Genomic DNA, 21,914 nt, shown 5'->3' with positions numbered 1-21,914 from the left:
TGTTATGCCTCATGGGAATCAGAATAGGATAAATGGTCTAAATAGGAGGTCAAGAGGATCCCAAGGATCAGTACCCTAGAAAAATCACCTCCTATCAATATTTTATACCCCTTTTATAAACTTTTCTGCCCACAACTGGAGTTCATGCTATGCCTGTGAATATCCCCAGTCTGATAGTACCTATTCAGGACTTCTTAGCTAGAGTCTGGCATCCACTACCGCTTTAGGGAAACTGTGTTTAACAAGTTTCATAGTAGCAGCTGTGTTAGTCTGTATTCGCAAAAAGAAAAGGAGTACTTGTGGCACCTTAGAGACTAACAAATTTATTTGAGCATAAGCTTTCGTGAGCTACAGCTCACTTCATCGGATGCATTCAGTGGAAAATACAGTGGGGAGATTTATATACATAGAGAACATGAAACAATGGGTGTTACCACACACACTGTAACCAGAGTGATCACTTAAGGTGAGCTATTACCAGCAGGAGAGCGGGGGGGGGGGGGAGGGAGAGGAAACCTTTTGTAGTGATAATCAAGGTGGGCCAATTCCAGCAGTTGACAAGAACATCTGAGGAACAGTGCGGGGTGGGTGGGGGGTGGATAAACATGGGAAATAGCTTTACTTTGTGTAATGACCCATCCACTCCCAGTCTCTATTCAAGCCTAAGTTAATTGTATCCAGTTTGCATATTAATTCCAATTCAGCAGTCTCTCGTTGGAGTCTGTTTTTGAAGATTTTTTGTTGAAGTATTGCCACTTTTAGGTCTGTAATTGAGTGACCACAGAGACTGAAGTGTTCAACTGGTTTTTGAAGGTTATAATTCTTGACATCTGATTTGTGTCCATTTATTCTTTTACATAGAGACTGTCCAGTTTGACCAATGTATATGGCAGAGGGGCATTGCTGGCACATGATGGCATATATCACATTGGTAGATGTGCCGGTGAACGAGCCTCTGATAGCGTGGCTGATGTGATTAGGCCCTATGATGGCGTCTCCTGAATAGATACGTGGACACAGTTGGCAATGGGCTTTGTTGCAAGGATAGGTTCCTGGGTTAGTGGTTCTGTTGTGTGGTTGCTGGTGAGTATTTGCTTCAGGTTGGGGGGCTGTCTGTAAGCAAAGAACTGGCCTGTCTTCCAAGATCTGCGAGAGTGATAGGTCGTCCTTCAGGATAGGTTATAGATCCTTGATAATGCGTTGGAGAGGTTTTAGTTGGGGGCTGAAGGTGATGGCTAGTGGTGTTCTGTTATATTCTTTGTTGGACCTGTCCTGTCGTAGGTGACTTCTGGGTACTCTTCTGGCTCTGTCAATCTGATTCTTCACTTCAGCAGTTCAGTATTGTAGTTGTAGGAATGCCTAATAGAGATCTTGTAGGTGTTTGTCTCTGTATGAGGGGTTGGAGCAAATGCGGTTATATCGTAGAGCTTGGCTGTAGACAATGGATCGTGTGGTGTGGTCTGGATGAAAGCTGGAGGGATGTAGGTAGGAATAGAGGTCAGTAAGTTTCCGGTATAGGGTGGTGTTTATGTGACCATCGCTTATTAGCACAGTAGTGTCCAGGAAGTCGCTCTGTTGTGGGGACTGGTCCAGGCTGAGGTTGATGGTGGGATGGAAATTGTTGAAATCATGGTAGAATTCCTCAAGGGCTTCTTTTCCATGGGTCCAGATGATGAAGATGTCATCAATGTAGCGCAAGTAGAGTAGGGGCATTAGGGGACGAGAGCTGAGGAAGCGTTGTTCTAAGTCAGCCATAAAAATGTTGGCATACTGTGGGGCCATGCGGGTACCCATAGCAGCCGCTGATTTGAAGGTATACATTGTCCCCAAATGTGAAATAGTTATGGGTGAGGACAAAGTCAAAAAGTTCAGCCACCAGGTTTGCCATGACATTATCGCGGATAGTGTTCCTGACAGCTATGCAATACCTTATGTGTTTATAGATGGAGCATGCCCCCTGGTTAGTAAAAGCAGCACCAAACAGTGTAAAGGCTATATTTAGTTGCAAATCAACGTTTTAATGGTTACCAACCAGTGAGAATCAACTGAACAGCACAAATCCAAAACAAGATTAAAATAATTTAAATCAAGTTTTCCTGCCTGCTGATTTAAATCATGATTAAAATTGGTGATTTAAATCAATCCACCCTGAGATTATATTGCAATTCTATAGCTTGCAAGACAATAAAACTGTATAATCATATTAGTTATTATTTGTATTATCATATTGCCTACAAGACCCAGTTGCAGATCAGAACCCTTTTTGCTTGGCTCCGTACAAATACTGAACAAAAAGACTACGTATCTACTGGAGTAATCTAAAGACTGCAGATTCTTTCCTTGCATGTGGAGTTGAAATGTAAGCTTTTTCCTGCTCATTTGTTCATACGAATTATTTTAGACAGTATAGGTACAAAAAACACTTCAACTAAAGAAATACATAAGTGTGGTTATTGAATGGCGTGTCTTTTTTGTGACAAATGTTATATAGGTGTAATATTTAATATTTTTAAAGTCACTGCATGCCTAGCAAGTCTTAAAGACATGGACATTGTCAATTTTAAAAAAAAAGTTTGAAGTAAAGTAATTTCAGGTACTTCCACTGGGCCTTCTAGTAATTGTGGTTTTATAATCAACACAGCGATGGTTGCTTTATAAAACCCTAGAATAGATTTCCCCCAGTGCGAAGGGGGCAAAGTACACTTGCCATTCTCTAAAAACCTTTAAACTAAATTATAATCAAAACTTCTTGATTTAAACAAAAACCCTATCTTTAACCTGGGTAGCTGTAGGAGAAAATGCAGGTAGAAACCCAGCAGCAGAGTGGGGGCTATCCTGTTTATTGCACTCTGTGTAGCATGTATGATTACCTGCCCTGTGGGTGGGTAGTGTATGTGTGCATTCGGTGCAAGGAGCTCCTGGCCCTCAGAGACCGTGTATGGGCTTTGGAGGCCAGGGTGGCGGAACTGGAGGAGCTAAGAGAGGCAGAGAGGTATGTTGATGAGGCTTTCCGGGACACTGTAGATTTGTCCCACCTCCGGTCAGACAGCCTCTGCACTTGAAGATGAAAGGCCCAGAGAAGGAGAGCAGCCAATGGGAACAGAGGGAAACCTTCCCATAGTTGGGATCTTCCTTCCAGGAGATGTTTTTGGGATATCCCTCTCACACTGAAGTTACCTCTCCGGGGGAGGGAACTCCAGTCATTAGGAAAAGGCAGGTGTTAGTAATGGGAGATTCGATTAGAAACCTAGATAACTGGGTTTGTGATGACCGGGAGAATGGTGACTTACCTGCCAGGTGCGAAGGTTGCGGCTCTCTCAAGGCATCTAGATAGACTTGTGTGTAGTGTTGGGGAGGACCCGGTGGTCGTGGTACATGTAGGTACCAATGACATAGGGAAGGGTAGGAGAGATGTCCTGGAGGCCAAATTTAGGCTTATAGGAAAGAGACTGAAATCCAGGACCACTATGGTGGCATTCTCAGAAATGCTTCCAGTTCCACATGCAGGGCCAGGTAGGCAGGCAGAGCTTCAGAGTCTCAATGTGTGGATGAGACGATGGTATAGAGAGGAGGGGTTTAGATTTATTAGGAACTGGGGAAACTTTTGGGATAGGGAGAGCCTATACAGGAAGGATGGGCTCCACCTAAACCAAAGTGGATCCAGACTGCTGGCACTTAACATTAAAAAGGTTTCAGAGCAGTTTTTAAACTAAGAGATGGGGGAAAGCCGATTGCTGCAGAGGTGCACGTGGATCAGACAGAGACTTCTCTTAGAGGACAGTCTATGATAGAGATTCTCTAGGTTTTAGTCAGGAGGAGGGGATGAAAGAGGACAAAGTATGGGCCAGATCAGAAGAGAAACAATCACAAAGAATCTCAATACATCAGAAAAGGGCAGACAAACCGTGACAAGTTTTTAAAAAGTGCTTGTACACAAATGCTAGAAGTCTAAATAATAAGATGGGTGAACCAGAGTGCCTCGTGTTAAAGGGGGATATTGATATAATAGGCATCACAGAAACCTGGTGGAGTGAGGACAATCAATGGGACACAATCATTCCAGGGTACAAAATATATCAGAAGGACAGAATAGCTCTTGCAGGGGGAGGGAGTGGCACTATATGCGAAAGAAAATGTAGAATCAAATGAAATAATCTTAAATGAATCCACATGTTCCATAGATTCTCTATGAATTGTAATTCCATGCTCTAATAAGAATATAACAGTAGGGAAGTATTATCAACCAGCTGACCAGAACAGTGATAGTGACGATGAAATGTTAAGGGAGATTAGAGGGACTATCAAAATAAAAAAATTCAATAATAGTGGGGAATTTCAATTATCCCCATATTGACTGGGTACGTCATCTCAGGACGAATGCAGAAACAACATTTCTCGATACTTTAAATGACTGCTTCTTGGAGCAGCTGGTACAGGAATCCACAAGGGGAGAGGCAACTCTCGATCTAGTCCTGGGTGGAGCGCAGGATCTAGTCCAAGAGGTAACTATAACAGGACCGCTTGGAAACAGTGACCATAATATAACAACATTTAACATCCCTGTGGTGGGACGAACACCTCAACAGCCCAGCACTGTGGGGATTTAATTTAAGAAAGGGGAACTACGCAAAAACGAGGTGGTTAGTTAAACAGAAATCAAAAGGTACAGTGACTAGAGTGCAATCCCTGCAAGCTGCATGGACACTTTTCAAAGACACCATAATAGAGGCTCAACTTAAATGTATACCCCAAATTAAAAAACACAGTAAAAGAACTAAAAAAGAGCCACAGTGGCTTAACATCCATGTAAAAGAAGCAATGAGAGATAAAAAGGCATCTTTTTAAAAAGTGGAAGTCAAATCTTAGTGAGGTAAATAGAAAGGAGCATAAACACTGCCAAATTAAATGTAAAAATGTAATAAGAAAAACCAAAAAGGAGTTTGAAGAACAGCTAACCCAAAACTCAAAAGGTAATAAATATTTTTTTAAGTAAATGAGAAGCAGAAAGCCTGCTAAACAACCAGTGGAGCCCCTGGACAATCGAGATACAAAAAGAGCACTTAAAGACCATAAAGTCATTGTGGAGAAACTAAATGAATTCTTTGCTTCAATCTTCACAGCTGAGGATGTTAGGGAGATTTCCAAACCTGAGCCGTCTTTTATAGGTGACAAATCTAAGGAATAGTCACAGATTGAAGCGTCACTAGAGGAGGTTTTGGAATTAATTGAGAAACTTAACAGTAACAAGTCATCAGGACCAGATGGCATTCACCCAAGAGTTCCGAAAGAACTCAAATGTGAAACTGTGGAACTATTAATTATGGTTTGCAACCTGTCTTTTAAATCAGCTACAGTACCCAATGACTGGAAGATAGCTAATGTAATGTCAATATTTAGGAAGGGCTCTAGAGGTGATTCTGGCAATTATAGACCAGTAAGTCTAACATCGGTACCAGGCAAATTAGTTGAAACAATAGTAAAGAATAAAATTGTCAGATACATAGAAGAATGTAAATTTCTGCACGAAAGTCAACATGTTTTCTGTAAAGGGAGATTATGTTTTACTAATCTATTAGAATTCTTTGAGGGGGTCAACAAACGTGTGCAAGGGGGATCCAGTGGACATAGTGTTCTTAGATTTCCTAAAAGCCTTCCTAAAAGACAAGGTCCCTCACCAAAGGCTCTTGCGTAAATTAAGTTGTCATGGAATAAGAGGGAAGATCCTTTCATGGACTGAGAACTGGTTAAAAGACAGGGTAGAAAGGGTAGGAATAAATGGTAAATTTTCAGAATGGAGAGGGGTAACTAGTGCTGTTCCCCAAGGGTCAATCCTAGGACCAATCCTATTCAACTTATTCATAAATGATCTGGAGAAAGGAGTAAACAGTGAGGTGGCAAAGTTTGCAGATGATACTGAACTGCTCAAGATAGTTGAGACCAAAGCAGACTGAAGAACTTCAAAAATCTCACAAAACTAAGTGATTGGGCAACAAAATGGCAAATGAAATTTAATGTGGATAAATGTAAAGTAATGCACATTGGAAAAATAACCCCAACTATACATACAATATGATGGGGGCTAATTTAGCTACAACTAATCAGGAGAAAGATCTTGGAGTCATTGTGCATAGTTCTCTGAAGACGTCCATGCAGTGTGCAGCGGCAGTCAAAAAAGCAAATGGGATGTTCAGAATCATTAAAAAAGGGATAGAGAATAAGACGGAGAATATCTTATTGCCCTTATATAAATCCATGGTATGCCCACATCTTGAATACTGCATACAGATGTGGTCCTCTTGTCTCAAAAAATATATACTGGCATTAGAAAAGTTTCAGAAAAGGGCAACGAAAATTATTAGGGGTTTGGAACAGGTCCCATATAAGGGGAGATTAAAGAGGCTAGGACTTTTCAGCTTGGAAAAGAGGACTAAGGGGGATATGATAGAGGTATATAAAATCATGCGTGGTGTGGAGAAAGTGAAGAAAGAAATTAATGGGTAGCAGGTTCAAAACAAATAAAAGGAAGTTCTTCACTCAGCGCACAGTCAACCTGTGGAATTCCTTGCCCGAGGAGGTTGTGAAGGCTAGGAATATAACAGGCTTTAGAAGAGAACTGGATAAATTCATGTAGTTTAAGTCCATTAATGGCTATTAGCCAGGATGGGTAATGAATGGTGTCCCTTGCCTCTGTTTGTCAGAGGATGGAGATGGATAGCAGGAGAGAGATCACTAGATCATTACCTGTTAGGTTCACTCCCTCTGGGGCACCTGGCATTGGCCACCGTCAGTAGACAGGATACTGGGCTAGATGGACCCTTGTTCTGACCCAGCATGGCCTGTCTTATATTCTTATTTTCTGAGATGTTTTCTCTGTTCTATTATGGGTATGAAAGACTCACACAAACAAGATCAATGTGGGGGGGGGGGGAAGAACCTAAATACAAAACAACCTAAAAACAGAAAAGCCATTTTTCTTCTTTAAACTTCCATTTATAGGTGGATTAAGTATTACTTGTAGCAGTAGAAAAATTCAGACATGTTTTATTGTCAACTGTGCCCCTTCAATTTCTTCACTGAAAACTAGGAAATAATTCCAAAACCTGTTATCTTTTTTCTCACCTAAGTGTATTCTAGCATGCAATAGTTTTCACCTTTTCTGAAAAGACAATGGTTCAAGTTAATGTAAGGGAATTAAAATTGGATGAGTATGTTTAGAAGCCTTTGGGCTAACAATATACAACCACCTCAGGAAAGAATGGTAGTGGGAGTAAGGTGTGTACCCCTCAGTTATGTATTAACAGATTGCCAACCTCACATCCATTCTGGGTTGAAAGTGTGTGCAAAAAACCCTTGAGTAATAAAGTGACATGGGTAAAAACTTACACAGTTAATGAATTCTACATTTAGAGTTCCCACTTCAATATTAGCATGTTGTTCCTATGCAGCATATCGAATTGTCTGGTACATTACAATTTTTATTGAAATGCAAGGCATAGATATGAAATATTCAAAGGATCTCCAAACACTTTACAAATATTAATTATCCCATCTATGAAAATATTATACCCAATTAGTATAGATATTGAGGTACAAAGTTTAAGCAACTTTGCTTGGTATGGAATGTAACTTTGGAGGTCCTAGTTTACTGTCCTGAGTCCTGACCTTCTCAAGTAGGGCTCAAATTGGACAGTCATAAAAGTTCAGTGACCTGCCACTTCATCATCTTGTTCTCCAGAATATCGAAATCAAAAAGTTTCTAGGACCCTTAGTTAGAGCAGAACACCTTCAGAGTGTAAATAGAGCACCATTTAAATCATGTAGTGATGTTTGGCTGGGGCTGCAGAGTGTCTGAAACAGCCCAGTGATATGAATCTCCATTCATTTTTTGAAGTGCTTAATCAAATGTCCAATGACGAGAATTTTAATGTCAACATTGTGACCTTTCAACTGCTAATCAAAGCAAGTAAGTAAGGAGAAGGAAGTTCATATTATGAACACCTACACAACCTTCTACATACAAAATTCCATTTTGAACGAATGGTGCTTGGAGCCCCAGGGGAGGAACATCTAAGTCCCACTAAGGGAAGCCAAATCTGAAGAGCTAAACAGTGCATCTCACCCTGAGCCCCTGCCACCCCCAAAAAATTATAGGTGAAGTTTTCCAAAAGCACCTCAGTGACCCCATTTTCAAAAGAGACTTAGGCATTTAAAATCCTAAATCTAAGTGAAAGTCAATGGGATTCAGGCTCTTAAGTCACTGTGTGCTTTGCAAATTTTTACTCTAGGTCTCCCGCAGAGAAACAGGGACCTTGTCTACTTTGGTCCAACACAGTTTCTCTGCAAATTCAGGCAAACATCAGAGTCCACTTTCTCAGGTTTTATTTTATTCCTAATCATGAGGACTGGAAACTTTTTTAAAATGAAAGCTTAAATTCTGATCCTATCATGATGATTCTGGGAGGTGGACCCTTAAAATCATGTATGTATATTTCTACCTTAATTTGAAACCTTCTGATGAGGGGCAAAGCCTGGGGAGCCCAACAAAGCATTTATTACCATATTTTGAACATCTGCATATTTTCTCAGCATAAGATTCATATTTACATTACTAAATGGGCAGAAGTATATTTTGGTATACAAAACTAAGAACACGGTACATTATAAAGCGACTAAGGTTTTTTCTAAAAAGGAGAAAGTAGTAGTCAGCAAATGGATCCCTCTAACAGGAACCAGCCTATTAAGATCCATACTCCAGTTAACCAGCATGTAAAGATATAGTCCAGTTAGCATTGCTTCCCTCTATGTTCTGTCACAACATTGCAGTCCATTCCACCACAGACTTCAGAAGCTCTTGAAAAGGCTAAATTTTATTAACAGATTAATCTATAATAACTTGTTCAAGTATGAAAGTGATTCCTTCCCTACAAAAAAAAAAACCACACACAACAGAACCTGGAATCAGAGATGTCTGAGATGATAGCCCCACTCTACCCCATGAGGAGTCTGGTGGCACCTTGAAGACTAACACCGGACTTCCTGTTGTTTTTGTGGATACAGACTAACATGGCTACCCCTCTGATACTCTATCCCATGGACTCCCTCAACATTCCAGCTCCCCCACAGTTTGACCCTAGGACCTCACATCACCCTCTAGATATCCCATTTCCCCATCACCACCCAAAATAGACCCTTGCTGCCTCTGGGCCTCCCAGTATGCCTCTTCAGACATTCCAGTTCTCCCCCACAACCCTTTAAGCCACATTTATGTTCTCTGCTCCATCTAGGGTTGCTTCCTTTCAATTTGCTGATAACGGGACCTCAAGACATCACCTCTGCTCCAACTCTTCCCCCCCACACCCAACACTCTGCCCTCCATCACTCACTCCTCTCCCTCACATCCCTGTCACTCGCTGGATCATCTCTACCTCCCCTCAACCAAACTGTGCTCCCTCTGTTCTAGGGCTGGGCTGGGAGCTGCTGCAGCCTGACAAGGAGCCTGCCTGCAGGTAGAAGGAAACCCTGACTGAGCAGGCTTTTTAGCTTTCTGGTTGAAAACCAGGCACCTGGCAACCCTAAATGGCTCCTGAACACAGAAGCCAAAAAACAGACTGTCTGGGTAAAACCCAGATGCGTGGCAAGCCTAGCTCTACCTCACGACAGACTTGGAGTACTTTTTTAGGAGCCACTATGCCCTAAGCAACTTAAGTGAGCTTTAGGTGCGGACTTCTGAAGAGCTTTTGTGCCTTGGCTCCAGCTCCACTTTCCCTGATGGTCCCATCACCATATCACATACACCATGCATATATACTCCAGACAATTATGTAAAGAGATATATACACAAGGAGAAATTGAGAGAAAATCATAAGTTTTATATTATGCAGGTTTTGGTTCCAGCTCCATAGTTCAGATTGACAGTTCTTTTCTAAGCCATATTTTGATATACACCCTCACGTATATGAAGGAGTTATTCACCATCCCCCCCTTTCTGTTTAATGATATACAAATTGGATGTTGATGTAAAAATGTTTGTAACTTCAGCTTGTTATTTTCGTGTTTGTTCTTTTCAAAGAATGGTATATCTTCTCTACAACTGTACTGAGTAACCTTAACAGTAAAGTTTTTGAATTTTTATATCTTTAAATAAGGCTGAGGAAAGGTTGCTTTGGAAACTGTAACCTGTGAATTTCTTGACTTATGTTTTGATGTAACACTAAAGTGTTACATTAATGTGAATACTGTATTAAATATTCTTGTGTTTAAATGAAAACCCATTATTAGAAATCCATCATTGGTGTAGAATGGCTATTCATTCTGAAACAAACGCAGTTGTGCTGCCTTTTTTTTTTTTTTTAAACTATGTGCACTTCCAGACAGACACATGAAATCATCATCTATTTGGAATGTCACTATGCTTTTTTTTTAAATGAAAACAAAGTATACTAATTGTAACAATTACTACTTGTAACAATTATTTTCAATCTTAAGAGCGCATTCCACAAGTGACTGCACTCATGACAGATTTTTACATAGATATGTAACATTTGATTTAGTTTACTACAAACTTTCTGGAAAATATTTTACAGCATATTTCTAATACTTGAAAAAACAACTGACAGATTAACCAGATCTTGCTTTTTTATGGGACCGTCCATCAGAACTTTCAATACAAAAGGAAAGTCAGAAATTGCCAAACACCTGAGTTTAACCATTAAGTATACCATCAGTAATACAGTGCTATTATCATGATTTTATATGCTTTTGTTTGGAAACAAACTTTCTTTATAAATCTAAGAACAAATACACTGTAGCAAGAGAAACTGTCAGTGCCAAGGGTGATTAAAAGTTCATTCCCTACATTGTACTATCATTAGGAGAGCCATAACATAGCATAAGGCTTGACTCAAAGGGCAGAGGAAACTTCCACTAGTAAACAGGAATCTTACCTCCTCTGCTACAGCAAATTAAGCTTTCATTTAAAAAAAAAAAGGCATCCTAGCCTTTACAGTTAAGAAACTCTCCCAAGTGCAAATAAAATGTAAACTAATGCAGCATTTATTTCTAATATCTGGAAGACGCACACCCTGAAACAATAACTTTAAGATACCTTAGGCTCTATTTCACCCAACGAATCCCCAGTGCAGATGTGCTGCACTGCACCAGCCTAAGATGCATCTGTAAGTTGCAACCCCCATTCTACATCAATGCCATGTATCTACACTAAAGGGCTGCACCAACATAACTATACTGATGTAGTTATACCTGTGCAAGTTCCTCTTTAAACACTAATTCTAGCTCCAGCACACAATCTGAACAGTTCTTGGGTGGGGGAAGAATTCCTCCAAGGCTAAGGAAATAGTTCTTCCTCCACACGAACCTCAGAGCTTTGATAGCCTCCATACCAATTTTATTGCCATTAAATGTAAGAGGAGAAATAGAATAGTCAGTAGATTCCAGTCTTATCCACCAAATTGATCCTGCCTAATTCTTTTCTCACACCTTATGACACAGAAGAGCAAAACTTTAGTTACAGAAGGTCCATGCACCACCATGAAGGGGGTAAATAATCCTGCTCCTAAGAGAGCTATGAACTGCATCCAATTGGATATGACAAAACCTGTTTCCAAGTCCATCTTTCTTAGCCCTTTAAAAAAATTCTATGTCTAGAAGTTATGCCAGGCTTCAGCCATCCTCTTTCTACCTGATTTCAAACCTTAATCTTACTTTGAGCACTGACAGGAACCACATGCACTCTGGTTAGTAACCCAATAGATGCTTTATTGACAGTCAACATAGCATCTTCTATAATGACCATTATCTAGCTACCCTTTCAGTTTCAAGATGACCTTTCATAAGAAATAGGGGGAAAGGAGTAAATTTGATATTAAACCCCTCAACTGATAGTTCAAAACTAACCTATATCAGAACACATGGAGGTAAATAAAACTCCTGGACAGTTTGACTCCACAAGACAAAATCTTCAAAGGATAACATCCCTATAGTAAATATTTGACTAAAGAATAGATAAATGTTTTAATTAACCAGTTTTTTAATTCTGGAACGTACAAATTAGTGCTGGGATATCAATATAAATATAATTAAGGGCCAAAGTCTACCATGACATACGTGGGATTGCATGAGTAAAAATGAGAGTAGAATGTAGCCCGAGCGTGCTGTTTTGTTGCTACAGAAGGTACCATTACATACCCAATATTCCCACTCCAGAAGTACCTGCAGTTGTCACAGTATCTTCCTGTACTACAAGATACAATGGTACTACGTCACTGCAGTGTCAAAAGTTTTTTAAATAGTACGCATTGTACTACTTCAGGACTGGATCACCTGATGGGATAGGCTAAAATGCAAGAAATGCTGCATTATTTTGGAATACTCAAACAGATTTTTCAGAGTTAATTTAAGATAAAGTTATTTAATAAATGGATTACATGTAGGCAGCAGTTTATTTTAAACAATTGTGAACAGCAACAACACTTAAACCTCAATCTTTGTACCTTTCCCATATGCCACAGATGAGCAGAATTTCTCAGTCAAAACCTAGTCCATTTGAGACAAATACAGTATAAAAAGTGATTCAAGGGCATTCTCAAGTAGTTTATTCACTTTTAGTTAAATGTAGTGATTAGAATATTTGATGCTTATCAACTACAAATATTTGTAGTTTTACTTTAATGATCTCACACCAGGATTTCCCAACATTATCGCCAGCTTGGCATCAATTCAGAGACTGCAATTTCTTAATTCTATGGTATGTTTGGATACAGAGAATATTTTCATCATACATACTGTATCGCAGAGGTAATTTTTCAAGAATCAGACATTACTTTGACAACCACCTGTAAGGTAATAAGAAAAGCCCAACCCACTGTATACTCCCTTCAACAAAACAAAGCTAGATACCTCAAAATGGCTTGTGTACATGCTACGGGATAGTTAAAGGCACGATGATTGTCAGAGACTGGCGCACTATATCATTTTATCCAAGAAGTCATTGAAGACAGCACTTTAAACAGTGCCCATTCACATTAGCACACACAACTAAAGGACACTCATTTATAAATAGTACAGGTTAGCAATTATATATTGTTTCCTTCAACCTCAAGCTTTTCCTCAAAAAAGAAAAAAAAACCGCTAAAAATAAAGAAATGCATTTCATTTTAAATACTTGGAGCTAAAAATCAATAATGCAGCAGCAGGGGAACGTTGGTAGTTTATGGGATATACCATCATAATTTTGTTTTCTAGCTTCCAGGCTCATTTTGTTTATTTTACTTGTGAGTAAATTAACTTCCAAAATATAAGCATAAATGCATACTAGTCGTTCAGTGCACTGGAGAGTGTTAGGTTATATTTCCACAACAAAGAAAGATGATATTCTCTCTCTGCTATTGCATGCCCGAGTCCATCTGTTAAGCAATGACTTATCCAGAATGCATAGCTACTGCAGTAGCTTCCCAAGTGGTTTTATGTTCACGTGTCCCCTGATGCTGAAAGCATTACTATAACCTTTATTCATATTTCTAGATTTAAGTGCATACATTTCAACAATAACTAAACAGTGGGTAGATCCTGTAACCAAATAGTTTAAACAAACATTTTATGACTGAGAAATATCACCAAACACAAAAATTAATGTTAGTCTGTATCAGCAATTAGGCTGTCAGATTTAAGCTTCTTCCCTTTTGATTAGCAATACTAACAAAGGAGGATAAACACAGGAAAAAGATTAAGCACTCTACACTCATGTCATGATCTATCTGAAGCTACTAAAAGAAATCACTTCATGTTATTTCCCTATTCCCAGTGCTACTGTGAAATGAATGGATAATATCTAGTGATGACTACCAAGTTCTGACAACTTGTACCCCAATAGTTTATCTGAAAGGTTACTTGTAAAGATAATTTTAAGATGACAAAATAGCTTGAAAAGACAGACAGTTATCTGTCTTTGACTTGACATATTCACAAAACAAGAGCTTTAACTCTTATGTATCCATATAAACCATAAAGATTAAAATGATCTAACCAACCCACATCTCTCTCTGAATGCTGCAGCTCTTCCATTCAGCCTGCATTAGGTCAAAATGCAAATAATTGTCAAACACTGAAAGAATACATGGTTTTAAAGTGCCAGATACAAAATGAACACAAGTTTAACATTTTAGCTCCAAGCTAACAGAGTTAAATCTTTCAAACATTTGCATCTCCCAGGATAGATACCAGCTCGAGCTGCATTTCAATTTTATACAATTTAACATTTTAAACTTGTTTGTTAGAAGGGCAGTTTAAATTAAGTGCCCTTCAGTCTTAAGCAGTGGCTTTCTATCCTACTTCATACCTAAAATTGAGAATATATTTCGTTGACTGAACTGCTTTCAAAAGCTTTGCTGCAGTGAAGCTTGCATTCAGGAGCAGCACCAAATTACATATAATTGAAAGGGATTCATTTTTAGATCAATTTTTTTCCTCTCTTTAGACTTCTGTAGGTTTCCCAGGCTTTGGTGCAGGTAGCGCAAAAACATTAAGTCATACAATCTTGCAGTAAGTCTTTCATATCATCAAGTGAGTGAATGACTAAGGAGCTACACTAACATCCTTTTCCTTGTGTGTTTTACACACATGTAATGATTTTCAACACACAGACCATTTTGACACCCTTAATTCTGGAGGCAAGACTGCAGTTTGGTACACTAGAACAGCGGATTAAGACGTGAGCAAACTAATCCCTTACAACAGATCGTAGCAATAAACACTTATTAAAATGACGCAAAAACTCTCCTCCTCAACATATCAAACCCGATTAGCTCCAAGCTAACAGAGTTAAATCTTTCAAACATTTGCATCTCCCAGGATAGATACCAGCTCGAGCTGCATTTCAATTTTATACAATTAAAAACAGATACAACATCAAATGCCCCTTTTCTTCAGAGGAATAAGTCGTCAGGCTATCTGGCAGTTTGCAAGCACCTGAAGTTTTCAATGACTGGTTCTCATACATAACAAACAAATTGCACCCACTCCACTTCCACCACAGAAGACAGCACAGGGGGAGAAGGAAGGAGATTAGACTGTAAAGAGTACGTGTTTGTTTCACTAGCTGAGGTCCTGTGTGGAGTTTAGGCTGAGCAGAGGGGTCTCTCGCACAAGGTGAGGAAGGAGCCATTAGGTACACGGCAGAGCGAGTGGGTTGCATACGGATGAGTGTGCGGCTCACAAACCGGCATTGTGGGGAAGGGTGGAGTGTGCGAGAGGAGAGGGTCTCTCCTAGGGTGGAGAGGGAGCAATGGGTGCATGCAAGGGATCGGGGCGGCGCAGAGGCAATCAATGGATACGCATGGTTTTAGGAGTAGGAGGGAGCAGTGGTGGGAACTGGCGGGGGGGGGGGAATGGGTGGGGTTCGTGGGGAAGGGAAGTCGCCGACTGGGGAGGGTGAGTAGTGAGTGCCGGGGGGTCGGCAGGGGGCGCGGGCTGCCCTGGCCCTGCCCGCAGGGGTGCCGATGGGGAGGGGTGCTGGCCCCTTACCAGGTTGAGCACAGTCTCCACAATGTCCCGGTTGCTGACCTCGCCGACCTGGATGAGTCCGATGAGGACGGCGAATTTCATGCGGATGTTGCGGATCGGCACCGACGGGTTAATCATCCCCGCGGGGAGCACCACGGACCCGGAGCCCGACGCTCGCAGCTCCCCCATCACCGCGGCGCTGCCGCCACCGCCTCCTCCGGCCCCGACAGGGATGAGCCCCGCGGGCTGCGGGTCCGGCCCTGACACCGGCTTCTCACTCGCCATCTACCCCCAGCGCCCTCCGGCACCTGCCCCCGGCCGAGCCCAGCCCAGCCTCCACCGCAGCAGCGCCCGGCGGGGCCGCAGGGAGCCGGTCCGGGGCGCAGAGACCGTCCCGGTAGCCGCTCCGCTATAATGAGGGATTATTATGGGCGCCGCTGCCCCGTTAGCCGGAGCCCGCCCAGGGCCGCCTCCCCGCAGCGGGGCCGGAGAAGGAGGAGGAGCAGCCGCCGCGCCCGGCCCGGAGGCGGCGCTGGGAAGCGGGCTGGGCACAGGTCCGCGAGCCGCTGGCAGCGCCGCCGCTCCCGCCGCCGCCGCTGTTGTTGTGGAGCCGGAGCCGCCGCCGCCGCCGCCGCTCATTCCGCCATGTTGCCGCCCCCCGCCTGCGCTAGCCGCCAGGGCGCCTGCGCTGAGCCCGTGGGGGGCGGGGCGGGGCCGGGCCGGGCCGCGCGCCCCGCTCTCCCCCGAGCTGGAGACAGGTGAGCAGGTGCGTCGGGCTGCGCCAGACCCAGCGCCGCCGCCCCCGCAGGAGGCACCCGCGTGCGGGTTACGCCCCTGAGGCTGGGGCGGCAGAGTCACCACCCGCGCCTGAGACGCCGCCTGCCCCTACCCCTGCCCTGACCCTACAGCTCCCTGCGGGCGGGGCACGGGGGTAGTGGGGCTGCCGCGCCCAGACCCCCCGCTAGCGCCGGGGAGAACCTGGGGCCCTGGCGAGCCTCCGGGGCCGCAGCCTTGAGGGAGGCCCCTGACTCGCTGCTCATGACCCATCTGTTGCGAAGCCATCTCTAGCCCCCCCCCCCGCTAGGCGTGTTGGAACAGTGTTTTATAGTGGGGGGTGCTGAGAGCCATTGAACAAAACTGTAAACCGTGTATATGTACACTTCAAAGCGGGGAGTGCTGCTGCCACACCCACAGCACCCCTCCTTCCATCCCCTACCTGTGCTAGGCACTGTGGAGGCACAAGACAAGCTGCTCATTCCTCATGGGCCCTGCCTCTGCTCCCTGACTGAAGTTTTAAAAAGCCGATTTTGAAACCCCAACCCTTCCACTTTGTCATACCAGGGCTGAAAGTTTAGGGGAAATCACCCAAGCAGTTTCAGAAACAGGGCTTTTAAAGCTCAGTGAAGGAAGCAACAAAGATTTTCCTAACATTCTGAGGTTTTGGTTCTGAGACAAAGATAGTGCTTAGCCAGACCACCGGTCCATTAAGTTCAATATCCTCGCATTGACAGTGGCTAGCACTGGCTATTTGAGAGCAAAAACTCCCACAGGAGGCAGTTATCAAATATCCTGGCCTCAGGGAACGCTTTCCACCTGCCCTCTCAGTAGTTAAAGGCTGGGTTATGCCCCAAAAATTGAGGGTTTATATCCCTTCCCAAGTTCCTTTTAGTATTTATTTTATAACACTGGCTGTTCTTATAATGCATATGACTGTCTAATCTTTATCAATTCTGCTAAATTCTTGGCTTCAGTGATATCTCATAGTAATCAGTTCCTTCAAGCCTATTTCTTAAGCTAGAGCAGAGGACAGAAGTGTCTTTTACTTGTTCTGAGCAAGCTCAAGTAACAATTATTTGAATATTTAAAGTTTATATACACAGATTTTTCTCACATACACATGGGAGTAGTTCCCACTTTGTTCAAAAACACTAATCAATTGTGTGAGATTCAGTTTTACCCTCAGACTTAGTTGATTCTAGAGTTCATCTCTTAGAACATCTTGATTCCAACCCTTAAAATAATCTTATTAAAGTGCTCACTCCCACCGCTCATATCCAGATTAGGTTAACAAGCTGCATCTGCCGCACTTGGTCAACAGAACTCAGTTAGCATCTCCCTGAGGGTTACAGCACCTGGAGACAAAGTGGATCAGTGGGAGTTAAGCACCTATGTACCTTTGTGAATCCCACCCAATATGCATAGCCCAGACACACACAGTACATGCTGTCAGAGAACCCTGTCTGTCTCCTCCTATATGGAAGAAGCAAAAGAGAGAAGGCAAAAAAAAAAAAAAAAAGTTCAATAGGGGAGAATAGGAAAACAAGAGGCTAGCTTGAAAGGAAAGAGATTCATTTCTTTACAGTTCACAAGATTCCTCCTGCAACTTTGCACAGCTTACAGAGTTTGCAGTGAATTCTGTTGCTGAGCAATTTAAAAATATTTGTAAAAAACAAAGTTTTTAGGCAAAAACCTTAACCTAAGTAATAGATTCTTTCAACTATAGCTTATTTTACTTAAATATTCTTTTAAAGAGAACATAGTAGTTTTCTCAAAAAAATCCACAAACCTGTGAATGCCTGTCAATTTCAAATTAAGGCTTTACCTTGCAAACAAACCAAAGGTATATAAATGCTTAATTAAAGTCACCCAAAAAACCTTAATGCTGTCTGATTGCACCACCCTGAAAACAAATAAAAATGTTAATGACCATTTCAATGAACCAGTATGATGGATGGGTAAGTTTATCTTAGAGTTGAGTGGTTCTCAAGTTTGTGTGGTGGTGGTGGTAGTAGAGTTTCAATAAGCTTGTTTGTGTTATTTTAACTGTTCAAAGTGTTTTTCCAATATGTTTATTTTGTAAAATCTAATCTTGCCTTAGAATTTTATCTTTTTTTGAGAAAACCATAATGTTTCTTAAGGGTTTTGTATTAATTTTTGTGGACTAAAGATATAATTAACAAAAACTTTCAGCTTTCAAGACCACCACATTCCCCACCTATTTAAAGACCATATCTATTTTTCATATTTAGGTAGCTTCATTTAAAAACAACAGAATCATAGTTTAGACTCCTATTGTATAAACGTTCTTATTGCAGACTGTTCATGGCAGATTGCACTTTCATTTACACTCTTGATCTTTAGATTCCAAAAAAAAAAAATTGTTCCTCTGCAAGAGGAAAGAGTTGTAATTATGAAACACTATATAAGTATGATATTTTCAGTTCAGGACTTGAACTGAAACAGAACAATGTTGATTGCTGTTTCCTCTGTTAAAGTAATTAAATAGGCAGTATGGAATATAAGGAAATACTGAGAGAGCAGGGAGGAAAATTCCCCACATCAGCTGTTAATTACAGGCTTCTTTTAATTCTGAAGATCACATTATTTTTTAGAAATAAGTTTATGAAATTAGGTGGTTTTTAAGCTGGATCAGTGTAAAGAATAGTTGTCTTTTAATCAATACTGTTTGCTTTTTGATCAGCAACATTTAAATGTGAGGAGTGTTCATCAACTAATGTGAACATTATTATAGCACTGACTTTCTGAAAGAAAAAATCTAACATTAAACTCTGCTCTAAACTAATCTCGGCTTTGGTGCTTATTTGCTGCTTCCTTTGCACTTCATCATATTGAAAATTAAAAGGGAAAAAAAGAGAATATCATTGAATTTTTTCTAACTAATGTTCTCTTTGATTTTGATATAGGCTGTGCACACAGCTCCCATTGAAATAAGTGTTCCATTCATGGACCAGACAGTCACCTAGGTGTTGCAATGCTCAGCGTCACAATGCATAACTTTTAGGTGACTAGAAAAATCACAGGCACAATGCTGTGATCCACAAAGCCTGAGTTAGTCTGATGAATGAGGAGAGAGAGGCAACTTTGTACATGATCTACAAAGTCAGAACACTCGATGGGGAGCTTCTTATGTTAGTCAGTGGGAGATGCTGATGAGATGGGGTATAGGCTAAGCCCACCCCTCTAATGGTGATTGGCACCTAAGTGTGGGCTGCAACAAGGCAGGTGGGGGAAGATAGGTGCTCCTCCACCTAAGATGAGTATGGGACCTGATCCAGTAGTTGTGCGCAGGGGCTGCTTAACTATACAGAAAACAGCCCTGGAGGAGCTCCCTTATAACTTTTAGCCCAATGGTTAGAACATTCAGCTGGGATGTGATAGACCAGTGATTCAAATCCTCCTTCTGCCTAATGAGATGGGATTTGAACAGGGATCTACTACCTCTCGTATGAGTGGTCAAACCCCTGGGTTCTGGGCTAGTCTACTATGAATCTCCCTCAGTCTCTCCTATTGAGGTTGTTCCACTTAACTCAGTAATTGAATGATTAATTATTCATTGAGCCAGAGAAAGTGACTCTATAGCCCAGGAGTTAGGGCATTCACTTGAGGAGACAGATTCCTGTTCAAATCACCTCACCTCATGAGGCAGAGAGGGGATTTGAATGGATGGTGACACACATGCCTGATTGCTGTAACCCCTGGGCTAAAGATTATAAGGGAAGTCCTTGTCTTTCTCCGGGTATTGTGTGTGATGTGTTAGGAGGCCGCTGAGCATGCCAACTGGGTAAGACAATACATGTGACTTAATTGGAGGAGTGGTTACTTTCCCTGTTCTCATAGTTTGCTCTGGGACTTAGGCAGCAGCGCACATGCTCAGAGGCTAAAACTTAGGGACCTAGGAAACTTTTACTGCAAAAACTTAAGTTCCAAGCAAATTTAAGTGAGAGCTGAGTAGCAGTTTTGGGGATCACAGTGACATCTAAAAACAGGACTTATGTGCCTAATTACCTTTGTGGATCCAGGGCCTAACCCCCTATCAAGGTTCCTTCCCCACTCTGAACTCTAGGGTACAGATGTGGGGACCTGCATGAAAACCTCCTAAGCTTACTTTTCCAGCTTAGGTTAAAACTTCCCCAAGGTACAAACTATTTTACCCTTTGACTTTCGCTGCCACCACTAAATGTCTGGGTTTATTTTTGAGAAAGCATTGTTTGGAAACTTCTTTCCCCCCCAAAATCCTCACCAAAATGTTGCACCCCCCTGCCTGGGGAAGGCTTGATAAAAATCCTCAGCAATTTGCATAGGTGACCACAGACCCAAAGCGTTGGATCTTAAGAACAATGAAAAAAGCATTCAATTTCTTACAAGAAGAATTTTAATATAAGAAAAGGTAAAAAGAATCACCTCTGTAAAATCAGGATGGTAAATACCTTACAGGGTAATTAGATTCTGTTGCGAATTATACCTGATAGGTCATGTGCAGTTCCAAGAACTGTTGCAAATCATACCTGATAGGTCACGCGCAGTTTGAGTCTAGGCCGAGGCACACAAACCAAGTCCATAACTGCAGAGTTCCCAAAGATATAAAATTTATTACACTTGAGCCTGGTGCCCCCCTGCTAGGCAGAAGGGGACCCTGAATGCAGGTTATACAAAGATTATATACCTTGTGCATCGAAAACCTTAGCCAATAGACAAACCCCTTTCTTATCTTCCACCTATCCCTGCTAGATACATTCCCCGTGCTAAGCTATTTCTCTAACTACACACCATGGCCCTGAAACAATACACCAGTAACTTTTCTTTTCAGGATGGGAGGCCCACATCAAAAGGCCAGGCAGCAGGGAGTTAGGAACAGACAAAAAAACAGACAGGCTGGAAACAGGGGGGAGAGTTTTCACGGGAATGCAGTAGCTAAGAAACACTCCTCCTGGTGCATGATGTGCTTGCTTTTAGACAATGGTGGGCCCCAAACCAAAATGGAGTCACATATGCTAACTTTTCCTTAACAATTCAAAACATAGAGAATCCCTCTAGGCAAAACCTTAAGTTACACAAAGACAGGAATATCCATTCTATTCCGCACAGCTTAATTTTCTCAGCTATTTAAAGACATCATAATCTAACGCATATCTAGCTAGGTTACTTACTAAATTCTAAGACTCTGTTCCTGTTCTATCCCCTGCAAAAGCATCACCCAGACAGACAGATCCTTTGTTTCTCCCTCCCTCCAGCTTTGAAAATATCTTGTCTCCTCATTGGTCATTGTGGTCAGGTGCCAGCGAGGTTATCCTAGCTTCTTAACCCTTTACAGGTGAAAGGGTTTTTCCGCTGGCCAGGAGAGATTTTAAACGTGTTTACCCTTCCCTTTATTTTTATGACACCCCCAATCTTGCAAGATGTTCTGGGCAGGAAAATCCCTGCACTTGCACAGAGCCCCAGTAACTTCAGTATGCAAGATCAGTGCCATAGTCATGGATATAATGGGATGTGATATTACCCTGGAAAATCTCTGGAACAAACTGGTATGCAGGGGGAGCACATTCACTGCTACACTCCTTAAAGGATGCAGTATACTTGTCCGTATAGGCTTGTGAGAA

General features: G+C 41.8%; 1 protein-coding gene and 1 long non-coding RNA gene across 3 annotated transcripts in view; both read right to left on the bottom strand.

Moving 5' to 3' along the window:
- Nucleotides 1-15,980, bottom strand: part of NBEA (neurobeachin) — an 835,554-nt gene extending 819,574 nt beyond the window's left edge. For both annotated transcript variants that reach the window (XM_038414552.2, XM_038414563.2), the window contains exon 1: nt 15,538-15,980. In XM_038414552.2, the coding sequence (XP_038270480.1) occupies nt 15,538-15,801 (264 nt within the window). In that variant the 5' untranslated portion in view covers nt 15,802-15,980. The remainder of the gene's footprint in view (nt 1-15,537) is intronic.
- A 912-nt stretch (nt 15,981-16,892) lies between these two features.
- LOC122457924 lies at nt 16,893-21,320 on the bottom strand. Its single transcript, XR_006277672.1, has 3 exons — nt 21,183-21,320; nt 17,026-17,030; nt 16,893-16,903 (listed from the first exon to the last, which is right to left on the bottom strand). It is a non-coding gene; the product is annotated as an uncharacterized LOC122457924 (long non-coding RNA).
- Nucleotides 21,321-21,914: the final 594 nt, after the last annotated feature.

This window comes from Dermochelys coriacea, chromosome 1 (genome assembly GCF_009764565.3).
Source record: "Dermochelys coriacea isolate rDerCor1 chromosome 1, rDerCor1.pri.v4, whole genome shotgun sequence".
NCBI classification, from domain to species: Eukaryota; Metazoa; Chordata; order Testudines; family Dermochelyidae; genus Dermochelys; species Dermochelys coriacea.
Note: the sequence above shows the minus strand (reverse complement) of the source record. Positions and strands in the feature narration are given on the sequence as shown.